This window comes from Rhinatrema bivittatum, unplaced genomic scaffold (assembly GCF_901001135.1).
Source record: "Rhinatrema bivittatum unplaced genomic scaffold, aRhiBiv1.1, whole genome shotgun sequence".
Lineage (NCBI taxonomy): Eukaryota > Metazoa > Chordata > Amphibia > Gymnophiona > Rhinatrematidae > Rhinatrema > Rhinatrema bivittatum.
In genome coordinates, this window is record NW_021820704.1 from 4,291 (window position 1) to 29,612 (window position 25,322).

At 46.6% G+C, this 25,322-nt stretch overlaps 1 protein-coding gene across 1 annotated transcript in view; it reads left to right on the forward strand.

The window, feature by feature from the left end:
• Positions 1-336: 336 nt before the first annotated feature.
• The window catches only part of LOC115081976 (von Willebrand factor A domain-containing protein 5B2-like), a 269,330-nt gene continuing 244,344 nt past the window's right edge, over positions 337-25,322 (forward strand). Inside the window, exons 1-6 of the mRNA XM_029586215.1 lie at positions 337-465; positions 6,438-6,632; positions 15,544-15,612; positions 16,024-16,185; positions 18,237-18,323; positions 19,117-19,287. Of these exons, the coding sequence (XP_029442075.1) occupies positions 364-465; positions 6,438-6,632; positions 15,544-15,612; positions 16,024-16,185; positions 18,237-18,323; positions 19,117-19,287 (786 nt within the window). The 5' untranslated portion in view covers positions 337-363. The remainder of the gene's footprint in view (positions 466-6,437; positions 6,633-15,543; positions 15,613-16,023; positions 16,186-18,236; positions 18,324-19,116; positions 19,288-25,322) is intronic.

The window sequence follows — 25,322 nt, forward strand, 5'->3', positions numbered from 1 at the left end:
CTGTTTTTAAGGCTGAAATACAAGACTGAAAGGACCCTGTGGATGCAGGGCATGATCAGTAAGGCACAGCCAAAGTTCTAGAAACTGTGCTGTAAGCTTTCCATGCCAGGCTCCATCGCATGATGTCACCCATGTGTGAGCACTGACATCCTGCTGTCCTCGGAGAACACCTGTTACAGGTAAGCAACTCTGCATTCCCTAGACTCTTACTACTGCTCTGGTTCCTAAAGTGGTAGGCTCAAGATCACACAAGAGGCGGTGCCAGAGCTTGGATCTGAACCCGGGAATCCTATCTCCCCTCATTGAAATGATATCATGGCTGTATTGTTTGTCTTCAGGGAGCAGGTAGCCGAGGAGGCCAAGATGGAGGCCAAGCTGTTTAGTGAGCGTCTGGAGTCTCTGAAGAAGCAGTTTCACATGGAGCGAGTTGCAGCAAGAAAAGCTGCACAAAGGGACTTAACAGAGGTGAGGTGAAGGCATTGTCTGCAGTACACGGTAAAGTGAACTTGCGTATCTCACTCTTATGGTAACATGTAAGCAAAGGGGCTGAATGAGCAGTAGCAACAGCCATCCCAACTTAAGAACATTAAAAGTGCCGTACTGGTTCAGATCAAGGTCTATTACGCTTGGAAGAGGGCTTGGGGGGGGGTCGTCTGCATGCTACCATCCTTAAACAGGAGAAAAAGTTAAAAAAAAAAACTTGTTGGGCAGATTAGATGGAGCATTCAGGTCTTTATCTGCTGTCATTCACTATGTTGCTATGTCATATCGAGCCCAGCATCGCGCTCTAGCAGTGACCAATCCGGTTTGCAAGTACCTGGAGGATCCGTGCTCTCCTCTTCTCCTCCTGGACCCCAACCGCTTCACTGAATGCTATCTTTGTGCCTTGTGAGAGATTTCTTATTTTGCACTGAGCCCTCCTTTGTTTCCCCTGTCAGACATCCTTTCATTTGTAATCCTTGAACTGCACAGAAAGAAAGTTTAATAAATCCAAACAAAAAAAATATATCAGGAGGTACCTTTTTTTAATTTTATTTATGAAAGTTCAATACAACAATATTAAATTAGTAATGCAACAAGTGGGTTGAATCGTTTTCTCCATAATGTCCCTCCCACCCCAGTTTCCTCCATTCCCCCCTATTCCCCCTATCCCCTGTCCCCTTCTCTAGTCCTTGATATATTCCATATAGACAAGACAGCAATACAGGCGTTCCCTGTACGTACCAGGATCAGTCCGGACAGTGGGTTGTTCTCCCCCCCCCCCCCTTCCAGCAGATGGAGTCAGAGCAAAAACTGAGAGGGCGCTCTCTCATAAGCTGGTGCGCCCTCTGCATCCCCTCAGTATTTCTCTGACTCCAGCAGATGAGGGTTACACCTTCGGTTCCCCAGTTAATTTAGAGAGGATAGTATCATGCCAATTTATTATCCTTTTCTCTCTAAATTTCTGTTCTTGGATGGATCATAGTTTAAAAAAAAAGAATTTCCTCAGTGAGCAGTTCTGCTGAAGACTTGCAGGCAGAACTTTGGCTCAGTGGCAGATCTGTCACTTTAATTAATTATTGCTGTTTCTGTTGTTTGTGGTAAGTTGTAAACTTTACCTTTACAGGAGTGTATTTTGCTGCCTTAGGGGTGAATGTTGGTGGTCCAAACCTCTCCCCCTCGATAACGACCTGCTGCCCTGAGATGCCGTTTCCTCGGGGTAGCCTTAAGTTGCAGAGAAGCAGCATTCCTCTGACTTATAAAAAAAAACAAAAAACAATTTACTGAGAGAGAGCTGGTCGTTTTTCTTTTAGATTGGCAGTGCCTGTGGAGAACCCAGATCGTGGCTCTCACGGGAAGGCCTGTGTGCAAGGTGCCTCCCCAGCAGGGAGGGTACCTCGAGGTCTCAGGGGCGGTCTGTTTCGCTCGCAAACGCGCGCCTGGCTCTGGGAGATCGGCCCATTCCCATCCAACGTGGGAACGGCGGCCATTTTGTCTTCACAGACACCTGTTCTGGCGCAGCATAACACTGATGCAGACCTCGACCAGGCTTCTTCCCCGCCAATTCTCACTCTGGCTCACCTCCCCAACATAGAGCCACCATCGGAGGACCTTCCTGTTCCCCCTCCTGCTATCCCACCCCCGGAGGCTTTTTCAACAGAGTTCATTATATTGATGCACAATGCTTATCTGGCAAGGCTCAGCCAGCACCAGGACCCTGCCCTGGCACCCCCCCCCCGCCACCTAAAGTAATCAGACTGGAGGATTCCCCGGACCTGGCAGGGGTATCTCAGGGATCGGGGCCGCCACAGGCAGGTACAGCACCAGGGATTCCTCCTTGTCCTTTAGTACCAGTGGCTGCTTTGGGATCTTCTCGGGTTCGGGTGGTTTCCCGCCCAGCCGTTCCTGACCCACCTCCTCCGTCGGACCCTGCGGTGGACCCTGACCTGGATGACCCGGCTCCATTGGCACACGTTGAGGGGGATGATCCTCGGGTCTTGCGCCTTTTCCAGGGGGACAAATTGGACCCGCTTATTTCTCATGTCCTAGTCGAGTTGGATATTGAGGCCCCCCAGGATGCCCCTGGACCCAGCACTGCGACAAAGAAGGGGGACTCCATCCTGGCTGGACTTCGTCCTCCAGCAAAGACTTTTCCTTTTCATCCTATGCTCCTCCAATTGCTGTCCAGGGAGTGGGAGACTCCAGAGGCTTCTCTACGGGTTGGCAGAGCGATGGACAAGCTGTACCTGCTCCCGGAGGAGTCCCTGGACCTGCTCAAGGTACCGAAGGTGGATGCGTCAGTATTGGCAGTCACGAAGAGGACTACTATTCCAGTGACTGGAGGAGCCGCCCTCAAAGACCTGCAGGACCACAAACTTGAGGTATACTTGAAGATGGTTTTTGAGGTGTCTGCCCTGGGTGTTAGGGCTGCAATTTGTAGCTCCCTAATGCAGAGCAGGTCTCCGGTGGGTCCAGCAACTGCTCAGTACTCAAGAGCTTCCTCCAGGGGAAGCACAGCAGGCAGAACAATTAGAAGCTGTTATTGCTTATGGCGCGGACACATTATATGATCTTCTCAGGGTGATAGCCAGGTCTATGGTCTCAGTAGTCTCAGCTAGACGCCTCCTCTGGCTCAGAAACTGGTTGGCGGATTCTTCTTCCAAGTCTTAGCTGGGCTCCCTTCCCTTCAAGGATAAGTTTGCTGTTTGCAGACGAGCTGGATCAACTCATTAAATTGCTCGGGGAGAATAAAGTACATAAGTTGCCGGAAGATCGTCCTCTGAGCTCCAGAACATTCAGCACCACGTGAAGCCGTTTCAGAGGACAACGGTGTTTCCGACAGTCTAGACCAGTTTCTCACAGACCACCTTCTTCAAGATCGCAGTCCTGGTCTCATTCCTTTCAGAGATGAAGACCAGCCCGGGAGACCCTTGCACAAGGGGCTTCTGCTAAATCTTCCCAATGAAACCTTGCCGGCCCACTCTTCAGCTCCCAAGATAGGATGTCGCCTTTCCCTCTTCTATGAGGAGTGGTTCACATTTGCCTCAGACCGATGTGTCTTGGATATTCTACAGCACGGTTACGCTTTAGAATTTGCTCGACCTCTAAGAGACAGGTTTGTCTTCCCCCCCTTGTGGATCAGTAAGGAAACAGTGCACAGTACGACAGACACTGGATTGACTCCTGGATTTGGGGGCCATTCTCTCTGTGCCCGTGGCGGAACTTGGGTTCGGCCATAATTCCGCCTACATTGTAGTCCCCAAGAAAGAAGGCTCCTTCCGACCAATCTGGGATCTCAAAATGGTCAACAGGGCTCTCAAGATACCACACTTCAGGATGGAAACCCTGCGCTCAGTTATTGCTGCGGTGCATCGGGGAGAGTTCCTAGCATCCTTGGACTTGACGGAGGCTTACCTTCATATCCCCATCCTGAAGGACCATCAGCGCTTCCTTCACTTCAAAATCCTGGGTCAGCATTTTCAGTTTCAGGCCCTGTCCTTCGGTCTGGCGACCGCTCCCCGCACCTTCACCAAAGTAATGGTGGTGGTGGTGGCGGCCCTGCGGAAGGAAGGGATCCTAGTCCATTCCTATCTGGTCGACTGGCTCATCCTGGCAAAGTCCAGGGATCTGTGCCAGCGTGTGGTCGAGAGAGTATTGTACCTCCTCCAATCGCTTGGCTGGGTCGTCAGTTTTGCCAAGAGCAGTCTGACTCCTTCGAAGTCCCTCGACTTTTTGGGAGCATATTTTGACACCAAGGTGGGCAAAGTCTTTGTTTGGATAGAGCTCAGTCTCTCCTCACTCAGGTTCAGCGCTTTCGGGACCTCCAGCTCCTCACAGCATGGGACTACCTCCAAGTGCTGGGCTCCATGACCTCCGCTATCGATGTAGTGCCTTGGGCTTTTGCACACATGCGTCTTTGCAAAGAGCATTACTCTCCCGCTGGAAGCCGATGTCTCGGGAATTTCAGGGCTCTTCTGCCGATACCGCCTTTAGCCAAGGACAGCCTGACCTGGTGGCTCAACCTGGATCACTTGCTACGGGGGGGGGGGGGGGGGGGGGACTTGGAAGTCCCACAATGGGTGATCATTACCACAGACGCCAGCCTTGCTGGATGGGGGTCAGTGTGCAGAAGGCAATCGACGCAAGGCTGATGGACGCCCGTACAGGCGGCTTGGCCCATCAATCATCTGGAGACAAGAACGGTTTGTCTTGCGCTGAAGCACTTCCTTCCCCTAGTCCAGGGCCAAGCTGTACAAATCCTCTCCGACAACACAATGACAGTAGCGTACATCAACCGTCAGGGAGGAACAAGGAGTCTCCATGTCGCTCGGGAGACGAACAAGCTGATGCTGTGGGCGGAACACCACTTGTTCCATCTCACGGCATCTCACATTGCAGGGGTAGACAATGTTCAAGTGGATTTCTTAAGTCAACACATAGACCCCGGAGAGTGGGAACTGTCCAGGGAGGCGGTGTCACTCCTCTTCATGCGATGGGGGATTCCCCATCTGGATCTGATGGCCATTCAAAGGAACACGAAAGCCCCGTGATTCTTCAGTCGCAGAAGAGAACACTGCGCTGAGGGCATCGGTGGCCGCGGGATCTCCTGCTCTACGTGTTCCCACCTTGGCCCCTGGTGGGAAGGGTGCTCCGAAGAATAGAGAGTCATCAGGGGCCCGTGATCCTGGTGGCTCCGGAATGGCCTTGAAGGCCTTGGTTTACAGACTTGGTCAACCTAGCAGTGGACAGCCCACTTCGACTGAGACATCTGCCGAACCTTCTATGGCAGGGACCAGTATTTTTCGACCAGGTAGATCGCTTCTGTCTAGCGGCCTGGCTTTTGAGAGGCGCAGGCTGAGAAGACAGGGGTACAAGGCTAGGAAGACTTCCACCTCCATGTCCTATATCCGGGTATGGAAAGTTTTTGAGTCACAGTGCCAGTCCATACAGATTTCTCTATGTCATGTGACCATAGCCCAGATCTAGTCTTTCTTACAGCGAGGTCTGGAGATGGGATTAGCCTACAATTCCCTTAGAGTTCAGGTGGCAGCTCTTGGTGCCCTCCTTCGTCATCAGGATGGATCTCCTCTTTCATCACACCCTGACATAGTCCGGTTCTTGAGAGGAATAAAACATGAGAAACCACTGACCCGCAATTTATGCCCTTCGTGGAGCTTGAATTTGGTCCTTTGAATTCTAGGCGGTCCACCTTTTGAACCTCTGAAGAGAGCTACCCTCAAGGACCTCACTCTCAAGACAATATTCCTGGTGTCTATCTGTTCCGCTCGCAGAAACTCGGAACTTCAAGCATTGTCATGTAGAGAGCCTTACCTACTCTTCTCGGATTTGGAAGTATCCTTGTGCACAGTGCCATCTTTTCTATCAAAGGTGGTCTCGTCTTTTCATTTGAATCAGTTGGTGGAGCTTCCGTCCTTCCTGGATGAGGATTCTAGAGACCTTAGACACCTTGATGTCAAGCGCGTCCTCATTCGATATCTGGAGGCTACCAATGACTTCAGTTTATCGGTTCACCATGTATCTGTGGTCTGATCGGACTCGAAGAAAGAAAATTAACAGGTAAGCAACCTAATTTTTCCATCTTTACAAGAACATTGAAATTTGTAATTTTATCATTGTGTACTCTGTATCATTAAACCATAAAGTGTAGGAAAGTGTCTCAGAGAAGCATTCATGCATAGAATCCTTAACCTTTGCCGTGAGCTCTAGGAGAGATGTGGGCTGGTGGTTATTCTTGTTACTGTTGAGTATGTTGTGTGTGCAGTGTCTGCATGTAAGGTTTTTAGGAACAAGTGTTATAGTTCATCTGTGAGACACATGCTTTTCAAACTCAACTTTAGTCACTGTATCTCCTTAAAGTGAGGCTCCTCAGGATAGGTTAAAGAAGCCTGGGGCCTTTGAGACAGATGGCTAATTAAAGATGATTGTACTCCCTATAGATGAAAACTGCCCTCTGTGAAGCTACTTCCAAATCTGCAGAACTTGCGCGAGCCAACAGGGAATTACGTCAGAAAGTAACAGAACTGGGAAAGACAGTGAAGAATCAGCAAGTGAAGCTAAAGAGCCAGAAGAAACAGATCCAGCAGCAGTTGGATGCCAAGGCAAGCAGTGGGCAAAACACAGAACGAATAAAGGTATGTGAGGAGGATGTGAGCACTGCACAAGGCACATACCAGTGGGGGCACAATACAGATTGAAGGAATTTAGTTAGAACAAAAGGAGCCGTTGTAAGCATTAAAAGTTTGCATACGTTTGCCAGTGAGACAAAAACTAATAATAAGTAAAATTTAAAAGCCCTGCATGTGTGAATAATGGGGGTTATGTGCGTGGCTGGGCCCTGTGTGTGCTGCGCGCATTTTCAGAAGGTCCCAGCCACGTACGTAATCCCCGTTCATGCACAGGGATTACGTGCCGAAATGCCAGGCCTTTTAAAAGGGGCGGGGCAGGCCTGGACAGCGCCATTACACGCTGTCCCGGGGAAGCATGCGCTGGCCAGCTACCGGCGCGTACAGTTTACTTCTGCTCCCAAGGAGCAGTAAGTATAAAAATAAAAAAAATTTGGGCTAGGTAGGGTTAGGTTAGGGGTAGGGGAGGAGAAAGGAAGAGGGAGGAAGGTTAGGGTTAGGAAACTGGAAAAACGAGCTATCGCATCACTGCACAAGGCACATACCAGTGGGGGCACGTGAGTCGTGGGCCGCCCGCACATGCGCACAGACACAGGGAAATTAGTTTCTTACCTGATAATTTTCGTTCCTGTAGTACCACTGATCAATCCAGACTCCTGGGTTTTGCCCCCGCCCCTGGAGACAGAGAAGTTTTCAAAACAAAAGTCCGCCTTATATAGATGGTGCCACCTACAGTCCGGCAGTATTACTATGTACAATAACCCTTCAACAAGAAAAAGAAATAACCGGTTCACTTAAGCCTCCTAGTAACTGAACCTGTAGAACCACTTAAGGATGGTCAATCCAATTTCTGCAGATCTGAAAACAAATCAGTCAATAACTGAGCGGACTCTCCCTTACTCCCATGCGTTCCCCGGGCAGGCTCTGGACTGATCCGTGGTACTACAGGAATGAAAATTCTCAAGTAAGAAACTAATTTTCCTTTCCCTGTATGTACCCAGATCAGTCCAGACTCCTGGGATGTACCAGAGCTTTCTTACCTGGAATGGGATCTGGAGAGGCCCGTTCTAAGCACTGCTTCTCCAAAGCCTCCTTCACCCGGTGCCTGAACATCCAGTCTGTAGTGTCTGGAAAAGGTATGCAAAGGCTTCCAAGTCGCCGCCCTGCAGATCTCCTGCGGTAAGACCATTTGACACTCCGCCCAAGAAGCCACCTGCGAACAGGTAGAATGAGCCTGAAGACTAAACGGTACAGGCTTACCACGCAACAAATATGCCGAGCCTATAGCCTCTTTCAACCAGCGCAAAATTGTAGCTTTAGCTGCTTTCCTCATTTCGGACCAGCCCACAGCACAAAAAGATGGTCCGTCACACGAAACGCATTAGTAACTTCCAGATAACGCAACAACGCCCGACGAACATCCAGCTTCCATAAGCCTTTAGACATGGGGTCTGACTGGTCCAAAACGGGAAATGACGGAAGCTCCACTGACTGATTCATGTGAAAAACAGACACCACCTTCGGAAGAAAGGAAGGAACCATCCGTAAGAACACAACAGAATCTGAAATTCTCAGAAACGGCTCTCTACAGGATAGAGCCTGGAACTCCGATACCCTGCGAACAGATGTGATAACGATAAGGAAAATCACCTTTAACGTGAGATCCTTTATTGTAGCCATTTTCAGAGGCTTAAAGGACGCCGTACACAGAGCTGAGAGAACCAAGTTCAGATTCCAAGAAGGACAAGGGTGCCTGATCGGGGGACGTAAATGCTTTGCCCCCTTTAGGAAAGGAGCCACATCGGGGTGAGCAGCCAACGCCACATCTTGAATGGAACTGCGCAAACAACCAAGAGCTGTCACCTGAACCCTCAGGGAACTACACGATAAGCCCTTGGCGAGTCTGGATGGTAAGAAACCTAAAATATCTGACACCAAAGACCAAGTAGGAACAATCGCCCGGTCCATGCACCAAGATTCAAAGATTCTCCACACTCGCACATACGCAAGGTTGGTGGATGTCTTGTGCGACTGGAGAAGTGTTGCCACCACAGCGTTCGAATACCCTTTGCTCCTCAGGCGGCGCCTCTCAAAAGCCATGCCGCTAGACAAAAGCGATCGACCTCTTCCAAACACATGGGCCCTTGATGGAGAAGGTCCGGGAGCAGTGGCAACCACAGGGGACCCGCCACTGCCAGACTGACCAGATCCGCAAACCAAGGCCATCTCGGCCACTCTGGAGCTATGAGGACGACTTCTACTGGGTGTATCTCCACTCTCCTGAGCACTTTGCCTATCAGCAGCCAAGGAGGGAAGACGTTCAGCAGCACGTTGGTCGGCTAGGGCAGCACCAGGGTACCTACCCCTTCTGCTCCTGTTTCTCTGCGGCGACTGAAAAAGCGCGGAGCCTTGGCATTCTGAAACGTTGCCATGAGATCCATGCGGAGTACACACCTCGTGTCACATATGAGCTGGAAAGCTTCGTCTGCGAGCTCCCATTCCCCGGGATCAATGCGGTGCCGACTGAGAAAGTCCGCTTTAATGTTGTCGACTCCTGCTATGTGAGATGCTGCAATACTTACTAAATGCTTCTCCGCCCAGCTGATCAGCTGCCGGGCTTCCGTGGCCACTGGCTGGCTCTTGGTTCCCCCTTGGCGATTGATATAAGCCACCGTGGTCGCATTGTCGGAAAGAATGCTGACTTCCCCTGGAGGAGAGGGTGGAACGCTTGCAACGCTAACCACACTGCCCTGGTTTGCAGACGATTGATCGACCACTGAGATTCTTCCTGGGACCATTGTCCCTGCACCGACTTCCTCGGGCAAACCGCTTCCCAACTGGAGGCTGTCATCCATGGTCACCACTGTCCTTTCGGGCACCTCCAGGGGAACTCTTCGGAATAAGTTGTCCGAGATAAGCCACCAATCGAGACTGGAGCGCGCCATATCCGTAAGAGGGAGAGGTAAATGAAACTGTTCGGAGACTGGATTCCAATGCGAAAGCAACGCTGACTGTAAAGGACGCATATGAGCAAAGGCCCAGGGCACCAGCTCCAGGGTGGAGGTCATGGAGCTGAGAACCCACAAATAATCCCGCACTCTGGGGAGACAGCCAATAAGTCCCGCACTTATGCTTGTAGCTTGATAATACGGTCCGAGGTAAGGAACACTCTCCCCTGTTGAGTGTCGAATAGAGCTAAAAACTCCAAAGACAGGGTGGGCACCAGTCGGCTCAATCTAACTAACTCCAATGAACAATCAGCACAGACTGTAGGCCTTGCACCTCCACCATCTACTGGAGACAGAGAAATACTGCCGAACTGTAGGTGGCACCATCCTATATAAGGCGGAGTTTGTTTTGAAAACTTCTCTGTCTCCATCTGCTGGGGGGGGGGGGGTGGCAAAACCCAGGAGTCTGGACTGATCCGGGTATATACAGGGAATGTATTTTATAATATGCGTACAGGTCTTAAATTCAACCCCAAAAATCTTTTCAAGTATATTTGAAGCAAAAAGCCTGTGAGGAAGTCAATTGGACCCCTAGATCAGTGTTTCCCAACCCTCTCCTGGAGGCACACCTAACCAGTCGGGTTTTCAGGTTTGCCACAATGAATATGCATGAAATAGATTTGCATACCCTGGGTCTCCAACATATGCAAATCTATATCATGCATATTCATTGTGGCAAACCTGAAAACCCGACTGGTTAGGTGTGCCTCCAGGAGAGGGTTGGGAAACACTGCCCTAGATGACCGAGGGGCAAAAGGGATGCACAGGAAGGACAAGGAAATAGTAGAAAAACTGAATGAATTGTTTGCTTCTGTGTTTAGAGAGGAGGTTGTTGGGATCATACCCATGCCTGAAACATTTTTTAATGGTGGAGATTCTGAGCAACTAAAACAAATATCTGTGACAATGAAGGATATAATAGAGTGACAAATGAGTAACAAATCACCGCGACCAGATGACATCCACCGCAAGAGTTCTAAAAGAACTAAAACATGAAATCATTAACCTGTTACTATTAATCTGTAACCTTTCATTAAAACCAGACCACCATGGTTCCCGAAGACTGGAAAGTGGCTAACGTGACACTGAGTTTTAGAAAGGGCTTTGGGGTGATCAGGAATCTATAGACTAATGAGCCTGATGGGCAAAATTGTAGAAGCTGTTTTTAAAACCAAAATCACTGGCCATATAGATACACATGGCGTAATAGAAAAGAGTCAACGTGGTTTTAGCAAGGGGGGAAGGCTTGCTACCAATCTTTTAGATTTTTTTGAAGATGTAAATGAGCATGTAGATAAAGGTGAGCTGGTTGATACAATGTATTTTGATTTTCAGAAGGCATTTGACAAAGTCCCCCACGGGAGACTCAGGAAATCACAAAGTCATGGGATAGGAGACAGTGTCTAGTTGTGGATTGTTAATGGGTGAAAAGGCCGGAAACAGAGGGTAGCACTTAAATGGTCAGTTTTCCAAATAGAGAAAGGTCATTAGTGGAGTACTGGGAGTACTGGGACCTGTGCTGTTTAACACATTCATAAATGATCTGGAAAAGGGAACGACGAGTGAGTTGATTAAATTTGCAGATGTCACACAAAATTATTCAAATTTGTTAAAACAGTGGATTACAAAGAACTACAGAAGGGCCTTGTGAGATTAGGAGGCTGGGCAACTAAATGGCAGATGAAATTTAATATGGAAAAGTGCAAAGTGATGCACACAGGGAGTCACTACCCAGGCAAAGGACCTTGAAGTCCTTGTGAACAAGTTTAAATCCTCTTTTCAGTGCGTAGCAGTGGTGAAAGAAAAGGAAATAGAATGATGGGAATGATCCAAAAAGGAACGGAGAATAAAATGGGAAATATCACGTTGCCTCTGTGTGGAGCCATGTTGCGAGCGCACCTTGAGTAACGTGTGCAGTTCTGCTCGCCCCATCTCAAGAAAGACACAGCGGGACTAGAAAAGGGGCAGAGGAGGGCGAGAGAAATGATAAAGGGGATGGAGCCTCTGTCCTGTGATGAGAGGTTACACAGGCTGGGGAGCCTCAGCTCAGAAAAGAGACGGCTGAGAAGGGAACAGGATAGAAGTTTATAAAATCATAACTGGGGTGGAACAGGTAAATAATGGATGGTTATTTGCATTTTCAAATACTAAAATAAGAGAACACTCCATGAAAATAGCAACCAACAGATCGTAGAAAGTACTTTTTCACTTAGTCCACTATTAAGCTGTGGAATCTGTTGCCAGAGGATGTGATCAAGGCGATTAGTATAGCGGGGTTTAAAAGAGGAATGCAGGATTTGATACAAGAGAGAACTGTGTGGGGGCTGCTCGATAATAGTGATCATAATGCACTCAGATTTGACTTACAGATTGGAGGGAGGACATTAAGTAAATCAATAGCTCTAGCATTAAATTTTCAAAAGGGAGACTTTGATAAAAGAAAGAAAATAAAATAAAACTGAAAGCTGCAGTTATAAAGGTTAAGAATTTACATGAGGCATGGATATTGTTTATAAATCCCATCTTGGAAACCCAGACCAGACGCATTCCATGCGTTAAAAAAAGGAGAAAGGAATTGTTAAAGGATGGGTGAAAAAGGCTATTTTAGCTAAAAAAAAAAAAAAAAAAAAGTATTCTTTCAAAAATTGGAAAAATTTCCATATGAAGAAAAAAGGAAAAAGCATAAGCATTGGCAAGTTAGATGTAAAACACTGATAAGGCAAGCTAAGAGAGAATTTGAAAATCTGGTTGTAGGCAAAAACTCACAGTAAAAGCTTTATATAGAAAGTAGAAAGCCTGTGAAGGATTCAGTTGAACCTTAGACGATCGAGGAGTTAAACAGGCACTTAGGGAAGATAAGGCCTTAATGGAAAGACTAAATGAATTCTTTGCTTCAATGTTTACTGAAGCGGATGTTGAAGAGATACCATGCCAGAAACAGTATTCAATGGTGATGATTTAGAAGAACTGAAACAAATCATGGTGAACCTGGAAGATGGTATAGCATAGATTGACAAACAAAAGAGTAGCAAATCACCTGGACCAAATGGTATACACCCTAGAATTCTGAAAAGAACTAAAAAATGAAATTGCAGATCTATCACTAGTAATTAGTAAAGTATCATTAAAATTGTCCATTGTACCCTAAAGGCTGAATTTTAAAAGGTTGGCACGCACTGAAACGGGCAGATACACGCGTAGATGGGACAGACGTGCGCCGCAGGGATTTTAAAACACCCGCAGCCACGTGTATTTCTGCCCATATGTGCACAAGAAAGGCTTTCGGAAAAAGGGGTGGGCCGGTGGTGTGATCTGGGCGGGGCGGGCTGGGACAGCACCATTAGGCACTATCCTGCTGAAGCGCACGCCGGGAGCCGACTGGCCCGTGCAAGTTACTGCTGCTCTGGAGAGGAAGTAAGTGCAAAAACAGAAAAATATAGGGCAATTAGTGGAGTTTTAGGGCTCAGAGTTAGTAGGGGAAAAGGGAGGCAGGTTAGGTAGGGGGGTTAGGAAGTTCCCTCTCAGTCCACTCTTGTATTGGAGCGGACTGGGAGGTAACAGGGAATAGGGCCAATTGCATCACTGTGCACTGGTTGTATAATCCCCCCACTTAACACACGCGATTTGACACTCGTGCACATGTGCGTGCCAATATAAAATCATGCACGCGTGTGGGTAATGGATTTTATAGCATGCACGCTTCGACGTGCGCATGTTATAAAATTGGTACATTCATGTGCGCGTGCCGGCACCCGCGCACACATGGATGCCAGCGTGCGGGCCTAAAAATCTACCATTAGGATTGTAGGGTGGCCAATGTGATCCCAGTCTTTAAAAAGGGTTCCAAGGGTGATCCAGGAAACTACAGACTGTTGAGTCTGAGGCTAATGCTGGGGGAAATCATGAAAACTCTTCTAAAGAACAAAATCACAGATCACATAGAAAGACCTGGTTTAGTGGGACACTGCCAGCACGCATTGCCTCACCAATCTTCTACAGTTTTTTGAAGGGTTAATAAACGTGTATAATAATGAGCTGGTGGATATAGTGTATTTGGATTTTCAGAATGCATTTGACAGAGTCCCTTGGGATACTCCTGAGAAAATAAAAAAAAAAGTCATGGGATAGGAGGCAATGTCCTGTTGTGGATTACAAACTGGTTAAAAGACAGGAAACAGAGAGTAGGATTAAATGGACAATTTTCTCAGTGGAAGGGAGTGGACAGTGGAGTGCCTCAGGGATCTGTATTGGGTCCCGTATTTTTCAATATTTTTATAAATGATCTAGAAAGAGGAGCAACGATTGGGGTGATCAAATCTGCAAACAACAGAAAATTATTTTGACTTGTTAAATCACAAGTGGATTATGATAAATTGGACAAGGACCTTGTGAGACTGGACTATTGGACATCCAAATAAGAACATAAGAAATTGCCATGCTGGGTCAGACCAAGGGTCCATCAAGCCCAGCATCCTGTTTCCAACAGAGGCCAAAACCAGGCCACAAGAACCTGGCAATTACCCAAACACTAAGAAGATCCCATGCTACTGATGCAATTAATAGCAGTGGCTATTCCCTAAGTAAACTTGATTAATAGCTGTTAATGGACTTCTCCTCCAAGAACTTATCCAAACCTTTTTAAACCCAGCTACACTAACTGCACTAACCACATCCTCTGGCAGATGAAATTTAATATGGACAAGTGTAAGGTGATACATATAGGGAAAAGTAACCCATACTGTAGTTAAATGATGTTAGGTTCCACGTTAGGAAAAGATCTGGGAATCAGTGTGTACAATACTTTGAAATCCTCAGATCAGTGTGCGGCAGCAGTCAAAAAAGCAATCAGAATGTTAGGAATTATTGGGAAAGGAATGGAGAATAAAACAGAGGCTGTCATAATGCCTCTGTATCGCTCCATGAGACCGCACCTTGCGTTCTGTGCAGTTCTGGTCGCCATATCTCAAAAAAGATATAGTTGAACTGGAAAAGGTACAGAGACGTGCAATTAAAATGATAAAGGGAATGGAATGGCTCCCCTATACAGAAAGGCAAGGGAAGTTGGGGGGCTCTTCATCTTGGTGGGGGGATATGATAGAGGTCTATAAAATCACAAGTTGATTAAAATGAGTAAATGTGAATCAATAAAAAAACAAACCAAAAACCAAAGACTAGGGGATACTCCATGAAGTTAGCAAGTAGCACATTTAAAACAAATAGGAGAAAATATCACACCATTAAGCTCTGGAATTTATTGCTGGAGGGATGTGGTTGAGGCAATTAGTGTAGCTGGGTTTAAAAAATTGTTTGCTTGCTCTAACTCAATAAAAATTGTTTATCACAAAAAAGGTTTGGACAAGTTCCTGCAGGAGAAGTCCATAAATTGTTATTGACCAGGTGGACTTGGGGAAAGCCACTACTTATTGCTGAGTGTAAGCAGTATGGGACCAATTTACTGTTTGGGATCTTGCCAGGTATTTGTGACCTGGATTGGACGCTGTTAGAGAGAAGAGATTGGGCTTGATGACTGATTTATGTTCTTACGTTTGGACAAGTTCCTGGAGGAAACGTCCATAACACATTATTACCAGATAAACTAAAGAAAGCCATTGCTGTCCCTGGGAGTGAGTAACAGAAATTAGATCTACTTTATGGGATCTACCAGGTATTTGCCACCTGGATTGGTCACTGTCTGAGGCAGGATGCTGAGCTCAATGAGCTTTGGTTTGACCCAGCTTGGCCTGTTTTTATGTTGTTTGAGGAGGAAGTGAGTACTGACCAGTGGGGGTACAATACAGAATGAACTTGGGGAGAAAGTGGGCACTGCTCAGGGTGTAAAGTAGGGACAGAATATGTTTTTATGCACTATAGTCTCAAGAATATAAATCAAACATTTTATATTTTATTTTTAGGAGATTGAGACAGAGTTAAAGCAGATGGAACTGATGAAGGAGGAATATCAAAAGAAGAATTACGAGCAGGTGTGGCACTGGAGATGCAAAGAGTTCATAGTGTTGGGGGCAGTATTGGAAAGAGGACATGAGTGAAATGGTGGTGGAATGAAAGAGCAGAGCTGACAATGGAAAGAAAGCAAGACAAGACTGCAGTGGGGTTTGTGTTGGATACTGGATGAGAATGGTAGTAACCATTTTCTCTGAAGGTAGCACTTGGAGTCCGTTTGACATATATTTATGTTGCATACATGTATAGATGAGAAGTGAGTGGTAGAATTAGTGCATGGAAATCCTTTCCTCTCTATTCCTTGGTCTCTTATTGCTGGGATATTGGCTGAGAAGGAAATGCTCTAGAATACAACTTGAAGAGAATATGCTCTGACTGGGGGAGAATCAGCTTGCACATTTTCTGGGTGCCATCTGCTCCTGTCTCCTCAGTCGCAGAAGATTCAGAAACTTATAGTGGAGGTGACGGATCTTCAGAATGAAATGCAGAAGCTGGCAGAGAGTCAGCAAGAGGCTGTGCTGCAGAGTCGGGAGCAAGAGAGTCGGCTGCAAGCAGAAAAGAGAGAGCGGCTGGAACTGGAGAGCAGGTGCCAGGTGAGGGTGCAACATGTCAGAATTACAAATTGCCAGGGCTAGTGCCCGGGCAAACCTTTAGCCTTGCATCTGCACCTCCTCACCCTAAGGCTTTTTTAAAAATTTGATTATATGATTTATATTTTGCTTTCCATGGCCAAAGGCCTTTCCAAAGCGGATTACACTCATTAAGGAATAAATATTATACGAAAAACACAGTGGCCCTAAACATAGTTAATAAACTGATATAAAAAGAAAGGGAATCACCAACCCTAATTGTATGCATAATGTAAACAATAATTACAAAATAAAATCAAAACCATGTCCCTTACAAAATGTATAATGTATATTCTATCTTATCATTAATACGAGAAATATGGTCTTGTCCTATAAACATCACGCACTGTACAGTGGATGTACAGAGCAGGAGAACTGGTGTGTTTTTCAGAAACATCCCAGGCTATTTATAAGGGAATATGGGAAGTTTCAGGACATGGTTGCCCTTTTTTTTTTTAATTCATTCAGAGTAAGGAAATAAGAGAGCAAGAGCAGTGAAGCTAGCCAGATCTATAACAGGCTGAAACTACTACATGGTACAGCTGAGATCGTTACAGTTTTAACTACATTTTAACTCCAGTGCACGGAGATCTCTGGGTGAGTCTGCAGTTCCTGTTTTCTAAGTTTACTGTTGAAAATGTTTTTTCAGAGAGCTCTATCTGTGCTGTGTAGTTGGATAGCAGATACTCAGATTGCTATAAACTAGATTCAATAACCCTTGGAAATACATGATATGTTGACCATAAAGAATTATTATACCTATATCTTAAAACAAATCTTAGGATTTTATGTAATGACTCACAGTTACTACTTGAATTCTAAGTCGCACTATTTGTACATATGCTCGGAAAATTTGAATAAAACATTTTTAGTTTAATGTTAATATTCTGCTTTAAATAAACATCCCAAAACAGATTACAGTATAAATGTACAAAAAATCAAAAATCAATATAATACATAATCAATAGACGTACAACAAATACACAACATCTTAATACCTAACTGGAATCACAAACTCAACCTGGGAATGCCTGCTTGAATAACCATATATTTAATTTCTTTCTAAAAGTTAAGTATTGGCTTTCTGAACGAATGTCAATTGGAACCATATTCCATAGTTTATGTGCAAAAGAAACAGAGCTTGCACAACTACATTCCAGTCTTACTACACTCAATCGAGGGACCTGCAGTAAGCCTTCCTGACAGTTTCTCCAAGAACGAGGCTTGCACATCGGTGACATCAGATAGAGCCTGGCATGGGATTCTGAGCATGCCTCACTGGGCATGTGCAGCCCTGATCACTCCTCTGCATTCCAGCCCTGGCACCCATTATGTTTGTGCCTAGGGTAGCAAATATTTAAGGGCAGCAGGCTTGGCTGATTTTCTGCCTTCCAGCTCTACTGAATTTCATTCAATTCAGAACAACCCTCTGCCACCCTGTAACAGCCCCTTACAGAAGGTAGGGGAGTTGGAGGAGTGGGGTGAATGCACCAAAAAATGTCCAGGGGCAGCAAAATCCTAAATCCGTCCCTGCTGCATTTCAAGCACAGCCCCTCATGATGGTAGGGCACAGGTTGAGAACAAGAAGCAGACTGGTAAAGATGAGGATAGCACACAGGTTGGAAGAATCAAGGGCTCAGTACAGAAGGGTGAGATTCAGTTTGGGTGAAGTGAGAGTTGACTGTGGGGATCAGGTTCAGAGGCATTAAGGGCTGAAGGTTGGCACAAGTTAGAAAGTCATAGTTGGAAAAAGTAAGTGTCTGTAGGTTGAGAGGAGAGTGGGTTGAAGGCAGGATGCAGGTTGTAGGGATGAGTGCTGAGCAAGGGGTTCATGTTTGTTGGGCTGAAAGTGAGATGTAGGTTGGAAGGTGCAAAAGCAGTGCAGAGTAGGGGTGTGTGAAGGGTGTGCGTACATGTTGAGTTAAGCAGGTGCACAGATTGGGAGTAGCAAATATGCTGAGGATGGGGGCACAGGTCGGAAAACAAAGTGCTGAATTTCTGCTAACTCTATACAGACCTTGGAAGATAAAGTCAGACATCTGAAGAAATTAAAGGAGGCAACGGAACAGAAGCTGAAGGCAGCTAGCAAAGAATCTGAACAGGTAAGGGGGGGGGGGGGGAGCCTGGGCTGGGCCTGGGGCAAGAGGCAGCAGAAGAGATGGTGGTGGGGTGGGGACAATTGGACATGAGAAAAGACCATACAGTGCTACAGGGTCAATCTGTGGAAGGAAGAAGCCAAAGAGTGTAATCTTCAGTATAGATCAGTTGCCCAAGAAATCACTGCTGAAAATTCAGGCTGAATGAGAGAGGTGATCCTAGCTGGTGCAAACCAGCAGTGTCCTACACTCCCTGTACTGCTTCTGTTTTAGATAAGTGTGTACACTGTGTATACTGCTGCTGCTTCTGTTTTAGATAAGTGTGTACGCTGTGTATACTGCTGCTGCTGCTTCTGTTTTAGATAAGTGTGTACACTGTGTATACTGCTGCTGCTTCTGTTTTAGATAAGTGTGTACGCTGTGTATACTGCTGCTGCTGCTTCTGTTTTAGATAAGTGTGTACACTGTGTATACTGCTGCTGCTGCGTCTGTTCCACATCCCAATGGTGTATGTAAAACAAAAATCACTCCCCACCACCCCATTCCCCTCCAGACAAATGTCTCCCTCTAACCATAAGCTCTCTCCTCCCTCCCCACTCTCGGGGGCAAAAAAGAAATGTTTGGGGTGCCCTGGTGTGGCCTGATTCCCTCCTGTTCAAAAAAGGGTAGAGGGAGATGCAGCTTCATTTCCTCTGACAGTGTGGATGCCCTGTTTTCCGTCCATGCCATGTCAAAGTATACACACCTACTTCTTCCATTTGATATCTTAGTGTTACACTTTATCCTAAACTTGCTGCAGATCTCTGCCAACCTAGAAGAAGCTCACCGCTGGTTCAAAACCAAGTTTGACAGTTTGCAACTAGAGTTGGTGAGGAACCAAGATTGTAATAAGTGCATGAAGCACTGTGAAGGGTGCCTGATGGAAGATGAAAGCAAGAGCTCTGTTGTTGCCCCAGAAGAGGGTACAATGGTAAGTACATGGAGAGGAGGGTGGAGCAGGGCTCTGTGGCTGCACTAAGGGAGGGAGATTTCTCTGAGTGGGAAACTGATACTTAGGTTGATGTGTTTGGAGAATTTTACATCTGCTGCTTCAGCTAATGAACGAGCTCGCTGTTCTCCACCTCAGTCTTCCAAACTTTTAGATGCCTTCGCAAATGTCCTCCTCAGTTCCAGCTTTTGGAGCCATCATCACCTCTTCCTCATTCCTTCCCTGACCTTGGAAGCTTTTGACCTTCTCCTCTTCTGTCTCACTTCACCCTGGCTGCACGCCTTATCAGGAGCCCTCGCCACTCTCCTCCCTCTGCTTGGGAGTGCTTGATACTTTCCTTCTCTCACTGCTTGACTGCTCCCTTCCTCAGAAACTGCTGGGGAGCCCTCACTAATCTCCTCCTCAGAATCTCCTTGGGAACTCCCATTACTTTCCTTCACCCTCCTTGGAATCCTATACCATTTGCCTCCTCACTCTCCTCTCCTGTCTCACTTCACCCTTGCTGCTCTGTTGCTTGTCCCTGCTTTGGAAAATCTCACCACTCTGCATGGGAGTGCTTGACTCTTTCCTCCTCACACTGCTTGGGTGCCCTCGCTGCTCTCCTGCTCAGAAACTTGCTGATCTCCTCCTTAGAATCTCCTTGGGAGACCCCACTGCTCTCCTCCTCTGGCATTCCTTGGGAGGCCTTTCTGCTCTCATTCATCTACCCCCCTCTATGGAGCCCTTGCTGCTCTTCTCCCGTTGTGTTCTCCTCTTCTGACTCTTCCGTGGAGCTCTTTCCACTCTGCTCCTCTGAATCTCCTTCTATTCTAACTGTCCTGTGGAGCCCTAGCCATTCACCTCCTCTGGTTCCCTTGTATAGCCTTTGCTGCTCTTCTCCTTTGATTCTCCTGCAGAGTCCTAGCCCTGTCCTTCTCTACAACAGAACCCTTTCACTTTACTCCTTTGACTCTCCTTGTGGAGCCCTCGCTGCTCTCCTCAGTCACTCCTGGGGAGCCCTCGCTGCTCTCCTCAGTCACTCCTGGGGAGCCCTCGCTGCTCTCCTCAGTCACTCCTGGGGAGCCCTCGCTGCTCTCCTCAGTCACTCCTGGGGAGCCCTCGCTGCTCTCCTCCTCAGTCACTCCTGGGGAAGCCTTGCTGCTCTCCTCCTCAGTCACTCCTGGGGAGCCCTCTACGTTCTCATCCTCTGACTTCCCTTGTACAATTTATAAATTGTATTTATTCAGTGAGCTGGGCCAAAGTTAACATGGGTGGGCACTGGCCAATTCCCTTTGCCTGCCCATCTCTTGCCCCATCCTATGTGGATCTTCAGAACAATGGTTACAAAACTCTCTTAATTTCTAGCCACACCGTATCTCTCCTATCTCTTCACTGTCTCTCTACTGCGACTATCTCACTGTTTCTCACTCCTTCTGTGGTTAAGGCAACTACTTTATACAAGGGTTAATATCTCAGGATCCTGAAAAGCAATTATGTAAATATGCTTCCAACTAGCCCAGGCATTTCTGAACTTTGAAGTGGATGAGAGGATGGAAGAGGGATAAATAATGCATTCTGGAACTTTGAAGTGGATGAGAGGAGGGAGGAGGGATAAATAATGCATTCTGGAACTTTGAAGTGGATGAGAAGAGGGAGGAGGGATAAATAATGCATTCTGGAACTTTGAAGTGGATGAGAGGATGGAAGAGGGATAAATAATGCATTCTGGAACTTTGAAGTGGAAGGGAGGAGGGATAAATAATGCATTCTGGAACTTTGAAGTGGATGAGAGGAGGGATAAATAATGCATTCTGGAACTTTGAAGTGGATGAGAGGAGGGAGGAGGGATAAATAATGCATTCTGGAACTTTGAAGTGGATGAGAGGAGGGAGGAGGGATAAATAACGCATTCTGGAACTTTGAAGTGGATGAGAGGAGGGAGGAGGGATACATAACGCATTCTGGAACTTTGAAGTGGATGGGAGGAGGGATAAATAATGCATTCTGGAACTTTGAAGTGGATGAGAGGATGGAAGAGGGATAAATAATGCATTCTGGAACTTTGAAGTGGATGAGAGGAGGGAGGAGGGATAAATAATGCATTCTGGAACTTTGAAGTGGATGAGAGGATGGAAGAGGGATAAATAATGCATTCTGGAACTTTGAAGTGGAAGGGAGGAGGGATAAATAATGCATTCTGGAACTTTGAAGTGGATGAGAGGAGGGAGGAGGGATAAATAATGCATTCTGGAACTTTGAAGTGGATGAGAGGAGGGAGGAGGGATAAATAACGCATTCTGGAACTTTGAAGTGGATGAGAGGAGGGAGGAGGGATACATAACGCATTCTGGAACTTTGAAGTGGATGGGAGGAGGGATAAATAATGCATTCTGGAACTTTGAAGTGGATGAGAGGATGGAAGAGGGATAAATAATGCATTCTGGAACTTTGAAGTGGATGAGAGGAGGGAGGAGGGATAAATAATGCATTCTGGAACTTTGAAGTGGATGAGAGGATGGAAGAGGGATAAATAATGCATTCTGGAACTTTGAAGTGGAAGGGAGGAGGGATAAATAATGCATTCTGGAACTTTGAAGTGGATGAGAGGAGGGAGGAGGGATAAATAATGCATTCTGGAACTTTGAAGTGGATGAGAGGAGGGAGGAGGGATAAATAACGCATTCTGGAACTTTGAAGTGGATGAGAGGAGGGAGGAGGGATACATAACGCATTCTGGAACTTTGAAGTGGATGAGAGGAGGGAGGAGGGATAAATAATGCATTCTGGAACTTTGAAGGGGGTGAGAGAGGGAAGAGGGATAAATAATGCATTCTGGAACTTTGAAGTGGATGAGAGGATGGAAGAGGGATAAATAATGCATTCTGGAACTTTGAAGTGGATGAGAGGAGAGAGGAGGGATAAATAATGCATTCTGGAACTTTGAAGTGGATGAGAGGAGGGAGGAGGGATAAATAATGCATTCTGGAACTTTGAAGTGGATGAGAGGAGGGAGGAGGGATACATAACACATTCTGGAACTTTGAAGTGGATGAGAGGAGGGAGGAGGGATAAATAATGCATTCTGGAACTTTGAAGGGGGTGAGAGGAAGGGATAAATAATTAATAAACTTTGGCCTCAAAGTTTTGCTTGCCTAACCCAATGGCAATGATGTTTCCTTATTCAAGTTATCCCTCTTAAAGGTGCAGGATATTATGGACTGGCAGTGACTCCAGCCTCCAGATCCTCTAACTCCTACACCTTTAAGGGGCTAACTCAGAGGACCCTCTAGGCTTGGGAGCCTACGCCCTCACCATGGCTATGTCTCTGAATTAGTTTTAATGAATCAATTGGAAGATATTTAGGGAAGTGTGCTACCTGTAGCTCTCAAGTATAATCTATCTCCAGCAGATGGTAGAGGTGCAATCCTGCAGCTGAGATTCTTGTAGGAAAATGTACTCCCAAGATGGTTTTAGCTTTTCCATTCCTTGTTGTGTAGGAACATAAGAGCCACCATACTAGGTTTAGATCAAGGATCCATCAAGCTCAGTATACTGTTTCCAACTACCTAGCAGGATCCTACATAGAGTCCATGCTGCTATTGCCCAGGGATAAGCATTGGCTTTCCCTAAGTCTACCTCCTTTTTTTGTAGACAGTCCAAATCTTTTCTAAACCTAGGAAATATAAATAGGAATCAAGGCTCTGTTACTTATACTGTGCAACCAGTACATTAGGACTTACTGGCAGTTGGCCAAACTGCTTCCTGTAGATCAGATGAAAGGTTAATCAGTCCACACCCATCCATTTTTCATGATGATGATAAAGGCCTGACAACATTCTCTTGTCATGTTTCACATCCTTTTCACTAGCATGTCTCTGACGGTCACAGCACATGTTATCCCTGTCAATCATGGGTCTCATTGCATGCACTCTGGACAGAGTCACTCTAACTCTCCACTCTGAATCGGTTTTGGCTTTGGTAAAACAAGGGAATAATAAGAGAGTGCCCTTCCAGTATGTGTACACAAAGGACCCCTGTGTTCCTGGAATTTATGCACAAGGCCTTTATGATTAGGAAGGGTGGCCCTGCCTGTCAAGGGATGCCCTCAGAGGGGTCAGGGCTCCTCAATGAGCCTAAGACATGGTGATTGAAACCGACATAAGCGCATCTTTAAGGCATCAGCCCTGGCTCACAGAGCAGCCATGTGTAGTAGTCTGATGGCGTGAGCGTGCTTGCTCTAGTTTAAGCAGATTCAGAGTATAATTCTGGTGGTATTGGCCAGGCATCTCCTTTAGCTGTGTAATTTGATGGCGGATGTTGAGTCCAAGTCTCGGCTGAGAGTTCCTGCAATTCTAGGGAAGCTGCTTTCTGGTGAAGGCCTGGAGGGATGAGTTAAGCATCGTAAGCAGTCGAAGGCCCAGAACCTAAAGCATCATGTAAGACTTTCTCTGTTAGACAGAGGTTTGTGAGGCGAGATGCTGCCACCCTGGGATCCACTTGTCAAAGAAAGGGTGCAGTGACTTTCAATACAGAATGGTCAACCTACTGAGGAGGGCTTTAAAGCTAGAATCATTGGGATGGGTGAACAAAACTCTAAGGTAAGTAAAACATGAAATACTCAGAGAGAAATAGGAACTCTGGGGGGGAAAAAAGGAAATATTTGGAAAACTATGTACGCTTATGCTCATAGTAAGGAGAATAAAGTCCCAGATCTAGAGGCAGTCATGGAAGAAGCTGATTTAGATATAGTAGCTGTCGTGGAGACCTGGTTCACGGAAAACCATGACTGGGATATAGTTATACCCGGCTCAGATCTCTTCAGGAAGGACCAGGTAGGAAGGAAAGAAGGAGGCGCGGCATTATATATAAAGAACAGTATAAAAGCAACAGCATTGCTGAGCTTACGAGGAAAGGAGGCGGCATGGTGGGTTAATCTGGAAACAGGGAATGGAACATCTGTTTATATTGGTGTAGTATACAAACCTCCATCATAGACAGAGGAGCTGGATAGAGTTTTAAAGGAGGATATTCAAAGGATTGCTGTGAAAAGGGCAGGTGCTGCTGCTAGGGGATTTTAATCTTCCAGATTGTTAGATTTGCCACCCGGGGGCCAGTCTTGCGAGCAGCTTCACTCATCCCAATGCTACCTGTTCATTGCTGCTGCTGTCTGTGGCAGGAAAACATCACCGATGCGTGACCAGCGCTGATGCTTCTGGGCTGCCTAGGCACATGCACGCATGATGTTTTCTTTAAAGGGTCTGCAGCAGGAAAAGTCTGCAGCACCTCCCGATCACATCACTCCTGGCTGCCCTATAAAAGGGTTCTTCTGACACCCAAACCTTACCTCAGCAAGGTGGTCTCCTGGTTCCTGCTCATTCTGGTTCTAGACTTCTGTCTTGCTCTAGCTCTCCAGCCTGGTTCTTGCCTTTAGCATCTGCCTGGTTTCTGTCCTCAGCTTCAGCTGCTCCAGCCTTCAGTCTTCAGTTCAGCTTCAGATTCCACCAGTGATGTGCAAGCCATCAGCCTTGTCAGCACCAGGTCTTAGCCTCTGCTTTGCCTTGGTATAAACTCTTGAACTCCGTCACAGTCTGGCTCATGTTACGACATGCTCACCCGCCATTGGCACAGGACTTGGGGGCCCTATCCACGAGGTTGCACCATAGCAAGAGGGCTCCCGCATACACAGTTCCTTACACAGATGTTGATTTTGACAATCCAATTGTGATATCTTCTGGATATCTGAGGATGAGGGCCCATAAGAGCCTTGTGGGGATGGCTCCTCCAATTTTCTGACAAAGTGTCGGATGGTCTCCCCTTGGAACCATCTTCTCCGAAAGACCTTTCCTTCGCAGGCTTTGTCCAGGTGAAGGCAGAAGCCATCCTATTTCAGTTACAGACTGAGGAAGATGCCTGACACAAGGTGCTGGATATCCTCCTGAATGTAGAGCTTCCCAAGGAGATCATGGCAGTCCCAGTGCATAAGATCCTTGTGGAGTTACAGATGAAAATGTAGGAGCACCTCCTGTTAACAAGGTGGA